The 20,710-nt window shown below is 49.0% G+C and overlaps 1 protein-coding gene across 3 annotated transcripts in view; it reads right to left on the reverse strand.

Moving 5' to 3' along the window:
- Positions 1-318: 318 nt before the first annotated feature.
- The window catches only part of kif6 (kinesin family member 6), a 63,104-nt gene continuing 42,712 nt past the window's right edge, over positions 319-20,710 (reverse strand). The window contains exons 16-24 of one of the 3 annotated variants that reach the window (XM_048975424.1): positions 16,583-16,633; positions 14,530-14,614; positions 14,097-14,232; positions 11,845-11,936; positions 10,286-10,363; positions 9,214-9,326; positions 1,929-2,095; positions 1,323-1,491; positions 319-987 (exon numbers count right to left, since the gene is read on the reverse strand). In XM_048975424.1, the coding sequence (XP_048831381.1) occupies positions 779-987; positions 1,323-1,491; positions 1,929-2,095; positions 9,214-9,326; positions 10,286-10,363; positions 11,845-11,936; positions 14,097-14,232; positions 14,530-14,614; positions 16,583-16,633 (1,100 nt within the window). In that variant the 3' untranslated portion in view covers positions 319-778. Of the gene's footprint in view, positions 988-1,322; positions 1,492-1,928; positions 2,096-3,540; positions 6,514-9,213; positions 9,327-10,285; positions 10,364-11,844; positions 11,937-14,096; positions 14,233-14,529; positions 14,615-16,582; positions 16,634-20,710 lie in introns of those variants that run through there. The other 2 variants (XR_007382397.1, XM_048975425.1) reach the window with 2 other exon arrangements.

Genomic DNA, 20,710 nt, shown 5'->3' on the forward strand with positions numbered 1-20,710 from the left:
TCAGATTCTCGTCACACGATTTACTCGATGCGAGACTGATGACGCACCCGTCTCACGCTTGCTCCAGTGCAACTCACAAGTGGATATTTCATTTGAGGAACTGAAGACGACCCTCCTGGGTCAGGAACCAACACCCTGCAGGTTGTGAACTTATGGTACATTAGGTATTAGTCATTGTCTCCTTTATTATCTTGCCTGGTACTGATCTCCAGGCTGTGTGGTTGGTCAGAATAACTTGATAAAGAAGAGAAACACAGCTCCTTCAATAGCGGTTTAATAAAACATTTTCAGAGGAGACCACGCTGGCTGGCGGCTGGCTGGCTGCTGGCTCAGCGCCCTGCACTGGGGACGCGGACGCTCTCCGGCCACAGAGAGCCGCAGCCACGCTTGTTTGCCTGTCTGTTGCCCCAGGTGGTTTTAATACAGCGGTTCTGAAGCAGGTGCACCCCCACACCCTACGGCAGCCATCTTGGGCAGAATGCAAATGCATTCTGGCCATAACTGGCATGGAATGCAAATCACAGAAATCATCTACACAAAAACAATACAGTGGACAGATGCAAAGCTGGTCTTTAAGACATTCATGAGCACAGAGATATTTCTGAAACGCACAGACTATTCTGCATAGGAGCTTAGCTTACAGGGGGGGCTATGGTAATGCATTTATACAGCTGGTCTTCTCGGCACATTCTTCCCGTTCAGTCTGGTGTTCACGAGCTCAGATCCCAGCCACTATCAGAGTCCACCTGGGCGGGATTGACCGAGGGATGACGAGCCTTCAGACGCCGCACTGCACTGCCTCAGATCCCTCTTCCTGCTTACCAGGGAAGCCCTCCTGGTCCCCGGCCGGGAGAACGGGCCGGAAGGCCTGCTGCAGCAGCCTGCCACCCATGTGAAGGAGCAGAGCCAGCCAGACCAAGCCCACCATGACCCAGATGCCTGCCAGGCTGCGGTACACGTATATGTAGTGCTTCTGAGGGTTGGTCCCTGCGTGGGGAGATTCCAGAGGACACATGACACGCTTGTCCATGTACAATTATGCTGCACGGTCAACGAGAACATACAACATGCTCTTTTACAGAGGCTTGCGGTGGACGTTACATAGAAAGTGAGCAATCATTTCTGTATTTATCATGTTTTAGACAGAAGAACAATCTGTGACAGTTATAAACAGCATGATTATATTCTGAACTGCTCTCCATGTAACCAACAGCTGCATTACTGTATTACTGAAACCTGGCAACCATAATTCAACTTTATTATCTGACTGCATACATGGGTAGCCAATAAGTAGATGTAAGCCTTTTGGTCACATGGCATACCGATGACGTAGTCCCCAAAGCCGATGGTGCTGAGCGTGACGAAGGCGTAGTAGAAGCTCTCGCCGTATGTCCAGCCCTCCACGTGGCTGAAGAGCACTGGGGGGAGAACCAGGAAGAGCATGGTGCCCAGAACCAGGAACGTGACCACCAACAGGAAGTCCTTGGTGTTCTAACAGAGATGAGAGAAAGCCTTAAGTGAACACCCTGACACAGTGCATGTCCTTTAACACAGAAAGCACTGCTGAAAGGCTTCAATGTGAAGCATTTGACAGCTGCCCTCTATGCAGGGAACTGCAGTCACTCCAACAGACAATGAGGCATCTCCACAATGAAGCAGATTCTGTGTCCTTATCAAAAAAAAGGCTTTGGCAATTCATCACCAGCAGGAGGAGATGAGAAAGGCCTATATCATCTAAGCAAACATACCCATTAGCTTTGCTGCCCTGGGGAATCATGGGAACTCCATTAGCCAACATGGGAGGCAAAAAAATCAATCTGAAGTAACCGCATATCACTGATGAGCACCAGCAGCTGAACCGGAGAGATTCAGCGCTGAGTAGAAACCAGGCAGAGCTAAGAGCAGCAAGCAGAGAAAGTCACAGATACCTTCTGGTGTCTCATGGAGATCAGGCCCCACTCCAGTCGTCCCAGGTGCAGGCTGAGACACTTGCTCAGCTGGTTGAGGAAGGCCAGGTTGAGTGGGATGCCAAATAGGGCATAGAGGACACAGAAGACCTGGCCAGAGCCCGTGCTGGGGGACAGATTTCCATAACCTGTAGAGAAACATGTTGGGTTAGAGCAGACCTTAACAAAGACCACAATGCAGACCCCCAAGAAGACTAAAGCATGCAATGCATCAAAGGCACGGAAAAAGAGAACAAGCCACAATAATGCAGAGATGGATAACATCCACTTCGACAGACCAGAACACCAACTGCAACCGATTACAATGCTAAAATAGAGAAGACAACTGTCAATAGATTGCAAAATATTTTAGGAAAAACAGAATATAACATATCAAAAGAGACCTACAATATATACAGACTACAGCAAACTACAAAAGGCACCTGTAGGCAGACGACAAAAAAACTGAATACAACAGAAACAACAGAAAACTATAGACACATCACCATACAGATAAGATACATTTTCAAATCAAACACAACACAGACCAGAAATGAGACCTGCAAACAGACTACTAACTGGTCTATCTTAATAGCCACAAAATAAGCTTATAGATACAGCACAAAACATGCCTAAATCCTTAGAGACACAATACACAGTGTACAACATAAACACAAGCAGACCACACAATGAAATACAGTATGGACCATTTGAAGAGTTGCTGTCTGTTCAATACACAATACACCCAGCACAGATTGCCAAAGGCGTGCAATGTAATTCAAAGGACCTCTGAAGATCAGATTACTGTTACCTATGGTGGTTACAACAGTCCCAGCAAAGAAGAAGGAGCTGCTGAAGTCCCAGTTACTGGGGTTAGTGGAGTTCCCAGAAGGATTCACCCCCTTTTCCCAGGCCTGAAGAATCACCTAGCAGAGGAGGAGCAGGAGGAGGTCCACCCTCATGAGAGAGACCACACAGGAGCATCACACACCTAAGTCTCATGAGAGAGACCACACAGGAATGTCATACACTTAACCCACCTGTTCAGAAAAACCACACAGGAGCATCACATACCTAACTGTCACGAGAGAAACCACACAGGAACATCACACAGCTAACCCTCATGAGAGAGACCAAACAGGATCATCACATACATAGTCCATCTATTCAGAGAGACCAGACAGGAACAATACACTCCTAGCCCTCATGACAGAGACCATGCAGGAACATCACACACCTAACCGTCATGAGAGAGACTAGACAGGAATATTACACACCCAACCCTCATGAGAGAGACCACACAAGAACATCACACACCTAACCCACATATTCAGAGAGACCACACAGGAGCATCACTCACCTAACCCTCATGAGAGAGACTAGACAGGAATATTACACACTTACCCCTCATGACAGAGACCATGCAAGAACATTACACACTTAGCAATCATGAGACAAATCACACAGGAGCATCACACACCTAACCGTCATGAGAGACCACACAAGAACATCACACAGCTAACCGTCATGAGAGACCACACAAGAACATCACACAGCTAACCGTCATGAGAGACCACACAAGAACATCACACAGCTAACCGTCATGAGAGACCACACAAGAACATCACACAGCTAGCCCATATTTTCAGTCTTATATCTACTGATATAATGTATTATTATAAATTTTATCAACTGTATGATATTTACTGTTTTGTGTTGCAAGTTCTTGCGAAATCTCTGTTCTTTAGGGCAATTATACTTTTATATAAACGTATATTAAATTTATACATTTATAAAAAATAATCTCAACTGAATATTCGATCGACCCAAAAACAACTGTTTAAATACCTGGTCCCCTTCTAAATCTATATCCATGCGCTTTGGGTGCCTCACACTTTTTAATGAGGGACATGGTGACTTGAAAGAGCAATGAGAGCGACCAAAAAGCAGCGACGGAGGTAGGAAGCACCATAAAAACGAGTGTTATATCAGCACAGCAAACATAAAAATGCTATGAATGGAAAACTCCATTGATCTGTTTTATCAAATTAGCCTCATTGATTTCCAACAAGTGCTGAAGCATGGCAACAACTCCAGCAGCTCATCTCCAGGCAGGGATGGCTGGGATCTGCCCGGATTTACTTAGTATGAGATGTTACTGGTTGTTGGCAAAGGTGAAACCGATTCCTAAGATTTCTGTGAGTAAAAGAATAAAGGATTCAATGTCCTTCCATCAATGGTAATACATTCAGAGACATTCACCGATCAAAAGAAATCAAATCTAGTCAAATTAAACCTCAAGTGATTGAATTTGATTTCTTCGGTAGGATTTAAGGGGGACACTTCATAAACACAGGAAAGGTTCATCTCAGAGAAACATAATGGTAGCATAACGGTTAGCTAGAAGAGTCCATGTTGAAGCTCCAGGATACCTTCACGAACTCCTCCAGTGCTGGCTTATCCAGGCAGCTGTAATTAGCCAGGAAGTGGAGCTTCTCCAGCTGGAAATGCTGTCGATTCTTGCTCTCTGCCTCCCGTTCCAGGAACTGGAAGACCGTGGCCCCCCCAAGCAGGTATATGAAGTGGCCAAGGATGAGCAGTCCTGTCCAGCTGACCTTTACCCTCCTGATCTGTAGTCGAGCCATGGATATCAAGGCTGGAAGGTGGGATGCGCACTCCTTACGGAGGACTTGCTTCTGTGATGGGACCTCCACAGGCTGACTTAGCAACATGCTAAACGTCCATCAGTTATAAAGCAGCCAAAAAACAAAACAAGCTATACTGACATGCTCCCTTGTGCTGTTTAAGAGCTTCCCTGAAGACTTTCCAGAAGGCTTGGTGTCAGAATGGCTGATCTCAGCTTCAGCAGGGCATGTTCAACGAAAGGCCTGGCAGATCACACCCCGATTGGTGACGACTCTGCACTTCCGACAGCAAAAGCCCTTGATAACCTCAGATGAAAAAAAAAACACCATTCCCACCCCCTCCGGCCACCCCTCACTCCGGGAGGGGGGGGGGGGGTGGACTAGCAGACAGAGCCAGTGGAACATTAGTTAATGTTTCACCTGACTGTTGGCTGCTCAAGCGTTTAGACTTAGGGAATGGGCATTAGAAGCAGAATGAATAAGTTGGAAGTCTCACTACTGAACAAGGTTCTAACTACCTTTCTCATCCTTCACAGTAATCTACTTGACTAAGTCCTGGAGTTGACCTCTCATGATGTACTCTGTACTCTGAAGCCACAACTACCATCAACCACGATGTGCGTAAGGACATCGTCTATGTAAAGTTGAACCTGACTGACTTTTCCAAAATGGGAATGCGATGTGTGTGCTCATGCAGACACACAGCACGTCGTGCTGACCACTGACACCAGCTACAGAGCCCCCACCATCAGACAACATCTAGTGATGCAGGTGATCAAGTTGATCAAACCAGAAACAACCCAAGGATGCAAATCCTTGGCTGGGCTCCTGCGGTGATTTTACATACTCGGTGGGTGGCCAAAGATTTGTGGCTTTGCTCAGTGGTGGAGGTTTCTCTCTGGAGTGTGGAGAGGGTTCCGGGGCTCTGGATTAACAGCCATCTTGAGCAGATATGTTTTGGTTCAGCTGCAGCCCTTATGTTAATAACTTAACCACAACTGTAAACTAACCAAAACACACAACAAAGTTCCAGAAAATGTACCCTTATCGATGACTTGGTTAGCCCAGTATGTGTTAGTTCCATGTAATGATATACAATGAAGGCTACAGGTATGGATGAGGCAGGCAGCTCCCATGAAGCATAGGAGCGGCTTCTGGAGGAGAAGATGGATCAGGTGGTCAGAGTCCATCCAGGCCTCCGGCTCACCTCATTCCCTCAATGGAAAAAGTGGCCACTTGTGCAAGGTTTGGATCCTCCTGGGAAACACTCAGGATGACAGTGATCCGATTGCAAATTTACGTGCGTGGGGAGGGGGGGGGGGGGGTCACTTCATGTTCAACAAGCAAATGCACTTGGACTAATGCAAACTCTCAGCTCTGCGTTCAGCAAGCAAAACCATTTACGGCAAAAGATTTTCTCTCTCAGGAAGAAGGTATCAGAGCACAGCCAGACCAGGGATGCTCGTGTTCAGCAGTCAGCTGATGCACTCCTGCTTCAGAATAATCCTCTGTACCTTTTAGCACATATCTGCATTATACAAACATACATTTATAGCCTAAGTACAACTTTTATACAATATATCACCTTAATGAAGAAGTCACTGACACTTAGACTCACAATATCAAATGTTCAGATTGTGAAATAACCTTTCTCATAATTCTCCTTATTTCCATGGATGATGTGCTGTACTCCTTGGATTGGCAAGTCTTCAACCTCCAGCCACTAGGAGGCAGTGTAACTAATGCCCAGCAAATCAAGGCATACCGCCCATAATGTCAGTGCACGTTGTTATGATCCTGGGTGCAATCCTGGACAGGAGATTTCATGCGTCTGTTTCTTGGTGACTCCACCTTTGGATCCAGGAGCATTACATGATGGAGCTGCGAGTGTCAGTGTACAACCTTTCACTTCTGACTCAACCCTGAAAAACAGAGCAGAGGCATATGAATGCAAACCAGCTCATCTAACAGCAGGAAGGGTCAGGGAATGTGCTAACTAACTAGCATGTAGCTTGTAGCTCTACAGGGTCACCTCCTCACGTTGGCTCCTGGATTTACAGTTAAGTTGTTTGCCTTTACGTGTGGTACAGAAGTGGCCAGTTGACAAAGCACAGTAGGCTCTAAAGATCTTAAAGATAAGCAAAGTTGTCCAGGAGAGGTGATCAAGGCTGAGACTTCTGCACTCAGGGTCCTGCACTGCTGAGCTCCTGCGAGCTTCCCTGCACCAGTCAGCAGAGAGGCGGCTCGTTACAGGTGCTGCACGTGACAGAAGACTTCCTGAGTTCCGCTAGCCTCAGGATGGATAATGGTTAGTGCCAGACTGATTTGTTGATACAAAGACTTTAAATAAATGCTTCATCTACAGACCCTATCGGCCCTGGTGGACGGCACGCCAGCTGCAGGCAGTGCAGCGATTGGTTAACCCACATTGAGGACCCTGTCCATCAGACACGGGACAGATCCCATTGGTGGCCTGGATGTGTGAGCCGCGACCCGGTGGCCTCTCCCCATGAATGCTGTGGGGCAGGAGTCCTGGGCTAATGAAGTGTTCAGTGTGTTTGTACAGCGCACTTAAAAGTGAATGATTGGCCTCCTTGGGCAAACGGTGACAGGCAGTGTGTTTAAACGGCAGCCCAGCTTTTCCAGGAAGAGGTCACACCTTACTGGCAGCCATTAATAACACCATCTGTCCTTGTCCTGCCACACACACACATGACAAAGAGACACACACACACGACAAAGAGACACACACACAAATCAGACAGAGACACACACACACGACAAAGAGACACACACACACGACAAAGAGACACACACACACGACAAAGAGACACACACACAAATCAGGCAGAGACACACACTCACACATACATCAGAGACACACACACACACGACAAAGAGACACACACACAAATCAGACAGAGACACACTCACACATACATCAGATAGAGACGTACACACACTAGATAGAGACATATACACACACACTTCAGATAGCGACACACACATCAGACATAGACACACACACATTAGACAGAGACACACACACTAGATAGAGACACACGCATACACATCAGACAGATAGACAGACACACACACACACACATCAGACACCTGCATGGATTCACATGTACACACTAATACACACACACCAGACACTCACACAGACACACAAACACACACACATCATACACACACACATCAGCCACAAACACACATTAAACACACATCAGACACACGAACATGCCATTCACATATCACTAAAGCAACACAATGGTTTATAAGCATGTAATACAAGCACGGCAACCTGACACTGAACAAATGGTTATGGAAGATGGGTGGAGGGACAGAGGCATGGACAGATGGACACTGCAAGCACGCTCCTGCTGCCGTCAGCTGTGTTTCTGATAAGTCCTAACCTCCCCCTGCTGGTCTGTGTCGGCCGGTCAGACGGGAACAGAGTGCCCCCTGCTGACTCCATGTTCCACTTATTGTACAAGAAACTAAATCTTTTAAGTCAATGGCCCTGTTCACACCTGGTATTAACATACATCCCGAGTGATCCGATCAGAAGTGGACGGCGCTAATTACAGGTATGAATGCAAAGACGCACTGAAAATGCACCGAGATGCGATCGCTCAAACCGCATTCGGGGGTGGTGTGGGACGCATGTGGCCGCATTCTTATAGTGTGAATGCGAATGTCTTCGGGGCCACAATGAAGGACCAGCTACTCAGCCGACCTCCTCACGTGGGCAGAAGCAGGTACGTACGCATTAGATGCACAACAGGTATTTGACATATGATTTATGTCAGAACGTGTGTCAGTGCAGAACGGGTCACTGTGTTCTAAACCGCTTTGCGAATAACCACGCATCACTTTTTCTACAACACAAAGTGACATTGCATTAAAAGCTGTCAGTCGAGATGCACGTAGAGGCACATGTTAATTCCAGGTGTGAACAGGGCTAGTGTTTCTCAGCCCGGTACACAGGGACCCCCAGATGGTCCACGTTTTTGCTGGGTCATCTTAAGAGTTTTCTAAGTCATGTGACCTGGAGTCCTGTCCTGGTGTCGCAAGGGTCCTCAGTCATTGCACACTCTTGTAATGTTACTCCACCTGCATGCCCAGTTTTCATTATTGTTTTTAATGGAATGAAATACCCTGGTGGGGGACCACTGACAGACAGCTGGACTGGAACTGATGGAGTCCAGATCTTATCTTAGATCTTGCAGGAGAAGTGTAGTAAATGCTGTTTACACATAAACACAGACAGGGAGCTGGGAGGGAAAAAAACGTGGACCGTCTGTGGGTCCGTGTGGACCGGATTGGGAAACACGGAGTAAAAAGGCGAGTGTCTAGGGCTCTGAACTCACTTATGATCTTTTGGTTATTGGCTGTCGGTTATAAAAAGCAAGAATAAGCCTCTGCATGATAATAAATCAGTAAGGTATTTTACATATTATCATGCTGAACAACCACATTAAGGTATAGAGTCACAATAAGAGGACAGCTAAAGAGCTCACACTCCACAAGGCTGTGGTGTGAAAAAGCTGTGTGTGTGTGTGTGTGTGTATGTGTGTGTGTGTGTGTGTGTGTGTGTGTGAGTGATTAGATCTTACCGGTCCGGCTCAGCAGGTTCTGTCTGGCTCTGACAAAGGCCAAGATGTCAGCATCAGTCTTCTGGTCCCCAGTGAGAGGAATGGAGGACAGGTCACTGGAGGGAACCAGAACTCTGAGGAACACCAGCCCAGTAGGATAAGGTCAGAATAACACATTCACTGATGTGATTGAAGGTACACATTCACTGACAGGCACAAAACAACACATTCACTGACAGGCACAGAATATCTCTCTCACTGACAGGCACAGAACATCACTCTCACTGACAGGCACAGAACAGCACACTCACTGACAGGCACAGAATAACACATTCACTGATGTGATTGAAGGTACACACTCACTGACAGGCAAAGAATAAGATACTCAGTAATAGGCACAGAATAACACTCACTGACAGGAACAGAATAGCACTCTCACTGACTTGATCAAAGCTACACTCACTGACAGGCAAAGAATTACACACTCAATGACTGGCACAGAGTAGTACTCACTGACAGACACAGAATAGTACTCCCTGACACATTCAAATCTACGCAGTCCTTCACAGAGGAACTCAGCCTTGCTGGAAGTGAAATGGAGGAGAGACACACCCTTCTTCCAGATAATAGTAACACAGCCATAACAAAGGCCATATTTGTAATACTCTTAAAATAGAATCCAATTGCCACTTATGCAGGTCACATCTTGAGAACATTCTTCCTTTATTTTTCATTAGTAGCCTCTTTTTGGCATCTCAGAAGGGCTTTAACATTTCAGAATCATTCCACAACTATGTTTGTTCACGGTGGATGCTCTCAGTGTTTGTCTTCATATGCAGAAATAACAATTTTAAAATAGTTCACCTAGAATTCCCTTTTAAAATTCATCAGATTCCAACCTGACTGAAGCGGTGAAGCTTCATGAGAATAAAAGTCAGAAGCTGATAAAGAATGCTGAGCTGGCAAAGGTCTATAGCCAAAATGCTACGATGCAATCATCTCTGTCCTGCAGTGCAAGGGGACCACAGCGCAGCGTGTGATTCATTGCATGCCTTCGTTCTTACCCACAATTCCATGCAGGTGGCCCCCTTACCTCAGCTGGGACAGGGGTGTGGGGTCTTGGCTGCCCAGTCTGTGGCTGGTGGCCGCAGATCGAGTTGGGGTGACACTCCTGGGGTACCCAGTGGATGACAGATTAGAAGATTTAAAGATTTGACATCACAGAAAAATAGATCAGTCACATGGGAAACAGCTGGTGTGGCTGTCCAGAACCTCCTCTCAGAACCTCCTCTCAGAACCTCTGGGGCCTGTTTACTCAAGCTGTTCCTGTGTGTCGACTGTTTCTTTATAATCGCAGCTGCTTGGTTAACATGGCCAGATAGCTCAGCTGTGGTAAGCATAGCGGCCACTGAAGCAATAGGTGACACGTTACAGGGATTTTCCCGTTATCCATTGCATTATAATCTACCATCTTCATTCTGTGAAACAGTGGCAGTAGTGGGAGGAGCATGTGTACATAGCTGTTTTCAAGTGCCATGTGTAACTAGCTGGGCAAGGACTCCTTTAGTCCCAGCCTGGTTTAGCCAGCAGGGGGCACAGTAGGGCGCAGAGAGGCCGTTGCTGTCAGGGTCTGGCCGTGATGACACGATACTTTTTCAGACACAGCACCGCAACACAGGACAGTACTGATGTTAACTTCAGCTGAACACAGAACATGGCGGCTTTCGATGGCTGGTGCCAGTTAGCAATGGTTAGAGAAAAAGTTAAGGGTGTTAACAGTTAACACTGGAGGCTGAACATTTTAATAAGATTTACTTCAATGGCACCTTAAAATTAAAGTTTTTTTTTCTTTATTCACAGTATTCCCACTTTCCCATTGTGTAGCAGTACCACATTGTGGCCACTGAAGGGCGACATTGCACCAAGATTACAGATGAGGAAAGGATATGGGGATGGGGGGGGGAGATGATGGAAACAAGGGAGGGGGGTTCTTTTCAGGTCATGTGTTTATGGCTATGAACCAAAGCAGACTTCAGCCCTGTCACCATAACAGCAGGTGTGCGGGGGTGGGGGGCAGCAAGACACCAGAGGCAGTGAGGAGTAAGAATAACAACCTAGACTGTCAGCGTTACGCTGGCTTCCATTTAATACAGTAGTTGTACTTCCAGCCAAGTTATGGTGACCCATTCAAAACTACATTATTATGCTGACACTGTCTTCAGCAGAAGAGCCCCCTACCACCTTTGATTTACCCTTTAAACCTCTCAGTGTGGGAACACCTTATAGCACAGCTACAGCAGAACCAGCAGGTCCGATGGACCTCCAGGCCCTGCAGCAGCTCCCGGCTCCTGCCTCTGCCTTCAACTTAATGCAGCCCATCCTCTCCCTGTTTATGTGCTCCCCCAGGTAACACGTTGAGTCACAGCTGCATGCCGAGAGTGGAGCCCAGGTTCGATCTGGACGGAGGACGCGAGTTTCCTGGAGGCTGACAAGAGCCAGTCTTCTTTGGCCGAATGTCGTTTGGAAGCGGCTCACGCATCAGGAAAACTGCAGCGGCAGCAGCTTCGCTGGCCGACCGTGGGCCACGCAAATGGACAGGAACACCAAAAAACATGCCGTCATGCCTTTCTGAAACCAGGAGAGGGCACCCACCTTGCTGGGGGGAGCGCGGTGGAGGATGGTGCCCCCCACTGGCCATGCTGTCCTAAACTCTGGCCTGCAGCGGTGTCCTTTGTCTCCAGCTCCTGGAGAGTGTAACACAGTTAATATCTGCACTTTACAATGTCCTCATTTGCCCCTCGATCACTAGAAAAAAAAAGCCCAGCGAATAATGATTTCAGTATAATGTATATGCGAAAACTGCAGCGTGACCCCAGAAGGAGGTGAGAGTCAGTCCAGCAGGGGTATCCTTGCTCAAGGGGGCCTGTGGGGATCCTGGGCCCCTGCTCCTTGGCCCACAGCCGTCCCTCAAGACCCCAGCATCTGGCTGCACTTTAAGGCAGAGACCTGTCTGTCTGTATGAAGGACAGTCTGAGTTTATGGAGATGTGGGCTCAGTACTCGCATGCCCATGGGCTGACTGCGTGTCCACCTCTGGTCACCACCTCACTCGAGGAGACCCAAAAATACCCCCAAAAAGCCACAGGCTACACAGAACAGGGGGGCTGTGTGGCCCAGTGGCCTTGGCCTCCGTGCCTCTGATCGAGTCCCATGCTGGGCAGAACAGTCACGCCTGCGTTGGGCCCTTGGTTAAGGCCCTTAACTCCCCCTTTAATGCACCAGGGGTGCTGGATAAATGGCTGACCTTGTGTTCAGAATCCAGGCTTCACACTCACGTCTTACAAACGGAGAGCAAGAAGGGAAATGCCAAATAGTGTAAACTACATTCCAATGTACCTGTTCTCATACTTCAACAAATGGCAAATAATGTACACGTTCCAAAACGAATACGTGAGCCCCACCTAACGTGGCGTGACAAGGTGTCCTCTGGCTCACCAGCACCTTGCACGACAAGTTTCCCTTAACCAAAAATAAAATGTAATAAAAGCTCTTAATTCAAACTGAAGAATCACTCTCTCCATTTGGTTTCCCAATCTGACGCAGGTTGCCAGTGATGTAAATATTTCCGGCCGAGAGACTCATGCCGGGGCTTTTGGCAGCTGGATCACGGGTCCGACGCTGTTGTGTAACCTGGGATATCTGGGCAGCAGCTGAGCAGACCGCGTCGGGCTGGGCTGTGCCTTGCAACACGTCGTAGCCCATCTCTACACCTCTGATGTTGTCCCAGCAAGGGTGTAGGGGACTTAGCTGGCAAAATCTGGCAAAAAAACCTGACTGCCACCATCTTTAACCATGTCATGTGATGCAGCTTGACTCACATTAACCATCCCGCCAACATATCACAATAATAACCAGCTGCAACATATTCTTGGCTGGAGCGAAGCTTCCGGTAAGTTCAAGATTTGGCGGCCCTTGTCAGCGGCTTTCTCTTCTAAGGATAATACTCCTCACCAGCTGAAATCTGACTGGAACGATTCAGGTGAAAGGAGGCCCCCAGATCAGGGCAGAACTGATTGAGGAAGAAAGCCCACGGCAGTGCACCAGACGCCGGCTTGGGGCCAAAGCCACAACTAGACGCGGCACACTTCAGAGCCGCTATGACTGGGCTAACCCCAGGCCTGCACTGGCGTTAGTGTGCCCCAGTGCACCATTAGCCTTTGATGACCCACTGAAAAATCTGTTTCCTCCATTGGTCGACTTTATTAATCCAGCAAGGCTCCTTTGCTGAGCCCTAAAAACAATCTTGAAAAGGATATTGCACCGTTTTGGACGCCTGCCTCACTTTCATTCCTCGGCTCCCAAAGCACAGAGAACCTTCCCGTAGGGGTCAGGTGATGCCATGTCACGGAGGTGGAGCCTGTATAGTGCCATCAGATTAACTCCTACATGTCTGAACCCCAAGTCAGTAGGAAGGGTGCCCCCACTGGCTGTGAGATGAAGGTACTGGGGACGTAATGGAGCTGTTTGTAAAAGCAGATCCTGGAGATGGTGGACAGCCACCTTCAGTGGCCTCACATCACTCAGAAGGCCACATCAAGAAATCCCACCGAGATTTGGGGGCAAGATTTGCCACACACACACACACACACACACACACACACACCTACTAACTGCATCCCATCCCATTCCTGGGCTTGTTGCACATAGAGGGCTAGAGGACAATATCTCAGGTACATCTTAGAGATTATGCACAATCTGGCACAGGCGATAGCTCTCCTCTCAGGAATGACATCCACCAGTAAAGGCTCCTCCCCAGATGTACCACGCAGAGTGAGGTGGGCATCAGTGTGACCCAGTGGAGAGGAGGAGGGCGAGGCATGGCTGGCTTCTGGACAGCAGTAGTACCTGTAAGCAGGCCTCTTCTCGGGCCCACCACTCGCTGAAGTCCCTCTGCAGCTTGACCTTCGCCCTCTCCAGCAGCAGCTGCAGGTGCTCGATCTCAGTCTTCAGCCCTTTCAGACGGCTGAAGGTCATCTTGTAACTGAGAAACAGAAAGAGGGGGAGAGCCATCTAATCGAGTAGCCAGTGAGGAAGAGAGCCATCTAATCGAGTAGCCAGTGAGGAAGAGAGCCATCTAATCGAGTAGCCAGTGAGGAAGAGAGCCATCTAATCGAGTAGCCAGTGAGGAAGAGAGCCATCTAATCGAGTAGCCAGTGAGGAAGAGTCATCTAATCGAGTAGCCAGTGAGGAAGAGAGCCATCTAATCGAGTAGCCAGTGAGGAAGAGAGCCATCTAATCAAGCAGACAATGAGGAAAGCCCCTCCCCCCCACACTCTACCTTATCTTTTCTTCCTCAATCTGTTTGCAGAGCTTCTCCTCAGTGGGGTCTGGTTCCTCTGTTACTTCATGGCCTCCCATCACCACTAGGGGGAGTACCAGTGTGAGGAGTAGAGGCACAAATGCAGTATGATGCATAACAGTACCCCCCCCCTCCCCCCATAGGGTCAAACTCGATCACATCCACCCGCCTCACTCAAGGGTAAATGTTCCTTCCATTGGTACAGTAATGGTATCTTCAGAAGCATTTTATCATGTGACACTGCAAATCAGGGCCGGTCATGAAACACAGTGGTAGTGTTGCACTGAAAACCAACCAATGCAAAAAAATAAAGGAGGTCAAAATGTACTCTTTAAAAAATGTACTCTCGGAGCCACATGTCTGACGTTGAATCCGCCTCTCGGAGCCACATGTCACACTGCCCGCAGTGGACGGCTCTGACGTTGAATCCGCCTCTCTGAGCCACATGTCACACTGCCCGCAGTGGACGGCTCTGACGTTGAATCCGCCTCTCTGAGCCACATGTCACACTGCCCGCAGTGGACGGCTCTGACGTTGAATCCGCCTCTCTGAGCCACATGTCACACTGCCCGCAGTGGACGGCTCTGACGTTGAATCCGCCTCTCTGAGCCACATGTCACACTGCCCGCAGTGGACGGCTCTGACGTTGAATCCGCCTCTCGGAGCCACGTCACACTGCCCGCAGTGGCCACGCCACGTCAGCGACGCACACCGATCTGGCACAAATAAAACCTGAATTCCAGTGTCCCAGCCTCAGGGCATCAAAGAGAGACCCCATTCCCTGGCCCAAACACCCTGAATATATAAATGGGGGCGGCTCATAAGCATTGATACCATATTAATGGCGTCCCAGGCAGTGAATAAACGTTTCCTGTGGGATCTTGTGTGTCACATCTGGATGGGAGACAGTAACCAGAGTCCCTGACTGCATGCTTTCCATGCGACAAACGCTAAGCTAGTATTGGTACCACTGCCGCAGAGCACTAAAGCAACACATGCACACAGCACAGTTCTGGGTTTACGCAGTGGCACATGTCTGCAGACTCCCCCCCCCCCCACCTTCTTGGGTGGCTGTTCTCCTGAGGAGTCGCATTAAGGGGTTTACAGGCCCAGTGAAAACCCAGGCCGCTCCCTCTCTCGTCAGGACAGCTCAAGGGATCCCGCCACGTGCCTCGCTTTCTCGACAAAAACATCATTATGGCTGACAGCTCCCCGTACTCAAGCTCCGGGCGTCCTGCGAGCCTAGGGGGGCACTGGCGCGCCACCAAACCACAAGGGCTGTCCTGGCATGACGCCCTGCACATCCAGGACAGGCCAGGAGCTTCTCCCACTTCCAGAAACGGCACACGGTGTCTCACACTTTATCACTGCTTGGAAGACAAAGGGTTTGTGTAAACCCCCTCCACCCCAGAGAACCTGAGTCCCAATGATGCAGACCTCAACACCAAGGTGGCGTGGTCATCATCTTCTTATCATAAAAGTTTCTCTTTCCTCCAGCATGCATGCTCCTCTGCTGGGTTCTGGGTCACACGCCGTTTAATGGCCTCTGGATGGATGCCGGTAACCCACAGCCCTGCCAGGCTGCTCCCGTCAGTCACACAGCTATGGACAGGGCCACCGTGTCGTTTTATGGTCTGGTAGCACTTCTGGCTGCAAGTCACACATGCCACTCTGTGATGCTCCAGCAGACGGAGACATTAGCACCACAGAGAAGGAAATGGGGAGCAACCACACAGGACCCTCACTTCTCAGTAGGAGAGAGGGATCGCATAGCATGTCCAGAGCAGGGATCTGTTTTCACTGAACCTGTCTGGGAAGGGAGGGGGCACAGTTCTGCAAGTTCAAAGGCTCCTTTTGTGAAATCCGTGCCATTATTTTCCCAAAAGGTGGCAGATTACTTGGCGAAGCACGAACCTCACTGCCATAAAAAAAAAAGCTTCACTGTGATCAAAGTGAATGTGCAGTGGTGGTGGAGAGGGCAGAGTGACCTCCTCTGCGCGTCAGTGTGAGGATCTGAGCACGGGCTACTCACCCTGGGCTGCCCTCTGCATCCTCCTCTGCTCCAACAGCCGCTTCAGCTCGTCTGAAAGAGGAGGAGGGCGGGGAGTGAGGAGGAGGACAGCAAGGAGAAGTGAAGGAGGAAGAGGAGAAAGGAAGGAAGGGTGGATGAAAGAGAGAACGTATTCTTCATTACTGTAAGGCCATATGTATTTCTAGAATTTCCATAGCGTTTCAGAGCATGCCTTCATGGTGTAATGCAAATGGGCCTTATTGTCATACCGTCCATGTACAGGTATACAGCGGCATGAAATAATGTCCCCCAGGACGGCGGTGTGACATACAGACAGTGTGAGATGGGGGGGGGGGCACTGGCACAGGACAGTGTGAGACAGGGGAGGCACAGGGATCTGTGTACACAGAGCCATGTGCTTCTGAACAATCAGTAATGCAGCAGCAGCATAATGGGGTGGAGTAGATAAGAGATAATAAATCAGAGTGATGTCACACAGAGGGTGCATATCTCTGCATATCTACACAGGGCCACGGACACAGAGCCTGTTCCTGGACGTACTGATCGCTGACTGACTGCCATGCAAGGGACTGGGCTGCACATCACACCCAGTGGACCGGGACCAATGCCTCAGGCCCACCCTCAGCACCAAGGCGATGAGAGACTCACCCTCGGCTTGGAAGGCGGGGCAACTTTTGTCAGCAATTTATTGAGGACAATGGAGCGGCTGGCTTGGGAATCAGCGCTTTGTGGGGATTAAACCCTTTGATAGCCCTTATAAAACGGCTCCTGCTCCAGCAGACCCACAGCTAAGGAAGGGGGGGCGGCAAGGAGTCAACGGCGTGCCAGGGGTGGGGGGGGGGACAGGGTGACACATGGTCAAATCATCTGCCTCCCTTTTCTTGGCTACAGGAGTGAGGGGACTGCAGGAGTGGATGGCTGCATCTCACCTTCATGAGAAGGTGGGCCACAAAGAGGCTAGGACAGCCTCAGGAGAACAGAGTGGATGAAGAGAATGCAGCAGGATGGCCTACAGATGCCGAGCCACTGCCTCAAGAGGGCAAAGAGGCCCCATGCAGCCATGGTTACTGAGGCATCATGGGAAATCCAACCTTTTTTTTTGGTTGGGGGATTAGAGGCAGGAAGAGAAGCTGAGTGACCGGTGGGGGACCCCATAATGAATTCTGTCAACCAGGGGGGTCCAATACTCATCGGCCCACCAGCGAAATGCCCGGTACGCCAGATGGCCGTCAAGCCCTGCCTACGACCCTCACCGCCATACTGTCTGCTTTGCTCAGGGTCAGCACTTTCCCTAATGGATTTCAGTCTGTTCCTCCATTCAGAACGTCTCCAGATTTTATGCCTTTCTCCTGTGAACTGTTTCCTTGAGTTCAAACCTCAAAAGTTGGATTGGATTATGGTCTGATGGTTGCAGAGACTGTTGACTTCATATTCACTCAACCATTGCTTTGTATATTTTGGTGCACGCTTCAGATCAGTGTCATTCTGGGATATCCATTTGCGCACTGATTTGAGGGGGTATAATATTTTTGGACCAAACTATGACTTCATCATTCCCACAATTCCCACAATAAGAATGCCAGCACAAGAAGACATACAGCTCCAAACCACAGTGAGATCCACCTCAGCTTACCTTCACTGCAGCAAACACCATGCAGTCCACCGAATCTCTGCTCCATCAGACTATTAAACACAGTCCCAGTGAGCAGCAAATCCATAGAAAATTCTCTGCGAAAGGCTTCCTCTCTGCAACCATGCCTTCGACGCTGCATTTGTACAGCAGAGGTTGAGCAGTAGTCACATTTTGCTCTTTTTATTTCATTTGCAATGCATCAGAGAAAACCATACAATAACCTGGCTTATATACGCCATCACTCCCTTCTTCTGTGGTTTAAAGGATCATGTTGGATTCTGAAGGTGTGGGCTCTGACTGCCACGACACCCTTTTTAAAATGGGTTTTTGTATTGTATTCACAGATGAAGATGGGAAGACTGGCTGCCGCCTTCTTCCTCGAGGTTTCTGAAGGTCTATACACAGCGACACACGCACCACATGCCCCAGCTGGGTTACAGTGCTCATCTCTCATGAACCATCTTCCCAACCTGCTCCCACATGGAATCTGCTAAATGTGCGCAGCAGCTGCCCAGGCCTCCCCAGATGCTCTCTTCTGCTTCAGCTTGAGGGATCTTCTCATGGCTACTCGGCTGAGCTTCTTTTGGAAACCCATGGGATCTCCCTTCCTCATGTCTGGTGAAGCTGCTTGTTGGTGCAGTTACTTGGACTTGCTGTGTAAACCTTCAGCCTTCAGGAGGGCTTCCTTGCACTGTTTTTTGCATGTGTCCCACCTGCGCCTGTACAGGTCTGTCCACGCTTCACATACACACACCATTGGGGGGGGGAGCTGTGGGTCGGCAGGTTAGGACTCTGTGCCCATGATCAGAAGGTTAGCACTTCAAATGCCAGGCCAGCAGATGGATGAGCAAGGTCCTTAAGCCCCAAATATTCCCGGAGGGGGCTGGACACTGGCCAACCCTGCACTATAACCAACAAGCTTACTCTCACCTGAGAGCATGACAGCAAGATGGCAAGAGGCAAAAAGACAATTTTTGCACTGTGTGCAAGTGAGCGACTGTGTGTTTCTTAATTCTTTATAAAAATAAAAAAACCAAGCCAGTTCTGAGAGGCATGAGTTACGAGAGTGTGCACCAATGACTGAAATCTGACCAAAAAGAACCAAGATTGCTCTCAGTTAATGACACAACTCCCCTCTGTCCTGATGCAGCTTATGGTTCATGTCCACACACAGAGCTCTCACCACCTCTGTCTAAAGCTGGAAAAGGTTTTCACGTTACTGAACACACGGGTTAAATAAGAACCATTACATTCTAGGGTTTGTTTAGAAATGATGTGGAACCGGGAGTCGACCCCAAGCCACGTCTCAAATTCAGCAGGTTTTTCGTCTGAGCATTTGCAGTCGGTCGCAGAGCAGCCAGGAGTCAGAAAGATATCCGTCCAAAAAGACAGATCCCAAACGTTCCTCGGGCTTAACGTGGAACCGAACACAGACGTCAGGCTGACAACTGCAACCTTATTCAAACAAAGCCGCGGTACCAGTGGGCATGCAGCATGACTCTGATCCAAAAAGACTAAAATAACAGCGGCAGCCTAACTAATTTTACACCGGCTGGCTCTCTGGCTCCTGTGAAATTCTTTGGTCTTCCTCTCAAAAACAAAATAAGTATAAAATTTGCTCTAATGAAAACCAGATCCACCAGTGCAGTGGATTAATAATGTCGTGCACATGGCTGCGAAGGCGGCTTCCAGCCAGTGGACACATTCTCCGGCTGAAGCCGCTTCCAGAAGCCCCTCCTGCAGCACTCGGCAGTCAAACGCAAGCGGCACGCTGCTCCGTAACAGTGGCATGTTAGTTTACGTGGACATGAGGTCTCCCCGGAGGACACCCCAGTGATCTAAAGCACCGTCGGGTTCTAATCTACCTGCACGTGGATGAAGGTACATTTAACCAATTCAGCAGATGTATTCATCAAAAGCGACGTACATTTTGAGAAGCCCCTGTAGCACATGGGGGTTAACGGCCTTGCTCATGCACCTAGCACTGAAATCAGATTATAGCACCTGAGATTTGAACCGAGCACCTTATGGACAAACGCACAGGGTCCTAACCCGAGTCGCACACCATTATATTAGGTCGTTCTTTTACAGATAACCCAGGACTGTACGTCTGCCTGCACTACAGCTCAGACCTTCTGCTGTGTGGTAGTCCATTCAGTTTCATGCCGGAACCCTTTATTATGATGATAATCTCACTGATATGTGTGCTGGCCTTTAGGGCTAGTAGGAGGCCGAACTTCGTCTCCCACTGGATGAATGATGTTGGTGTAAGGGAACAAAACCTCAAACTCTTCTGCACTTCCCCTTGTACGCCGGGGAGGGGGGCCACACAGCTTGGTGCATATGGCGCCGTCATCGAGCTCTCCACGCAATGTCTTCTCATCTAGAGTTGGCGGGAATGACAGCAGGAACCACAGGAATAATCCTCTGAGCGTTAGGATTAGGGTGTGGGGAGCAGTAGCAGCCAGAACAGATGACAGGCTCAGGAGAGCTCG

This window comes from Brienomyrus brachyistius, chromosome 14 (assembly GCF_023856365.1).
Source record: "Brienomyrus brachyistius isolate T26 chromosome 14, BBRACH_0.4, whole genome shotgun sequence".
Taxonomy (NCBI): Eukaryota; Metazoa; Chordata; class Actinopteri; order Osteoglossiformes; family Mormyridae; genus Brienomyrus; species Brienomyrus brachyistius.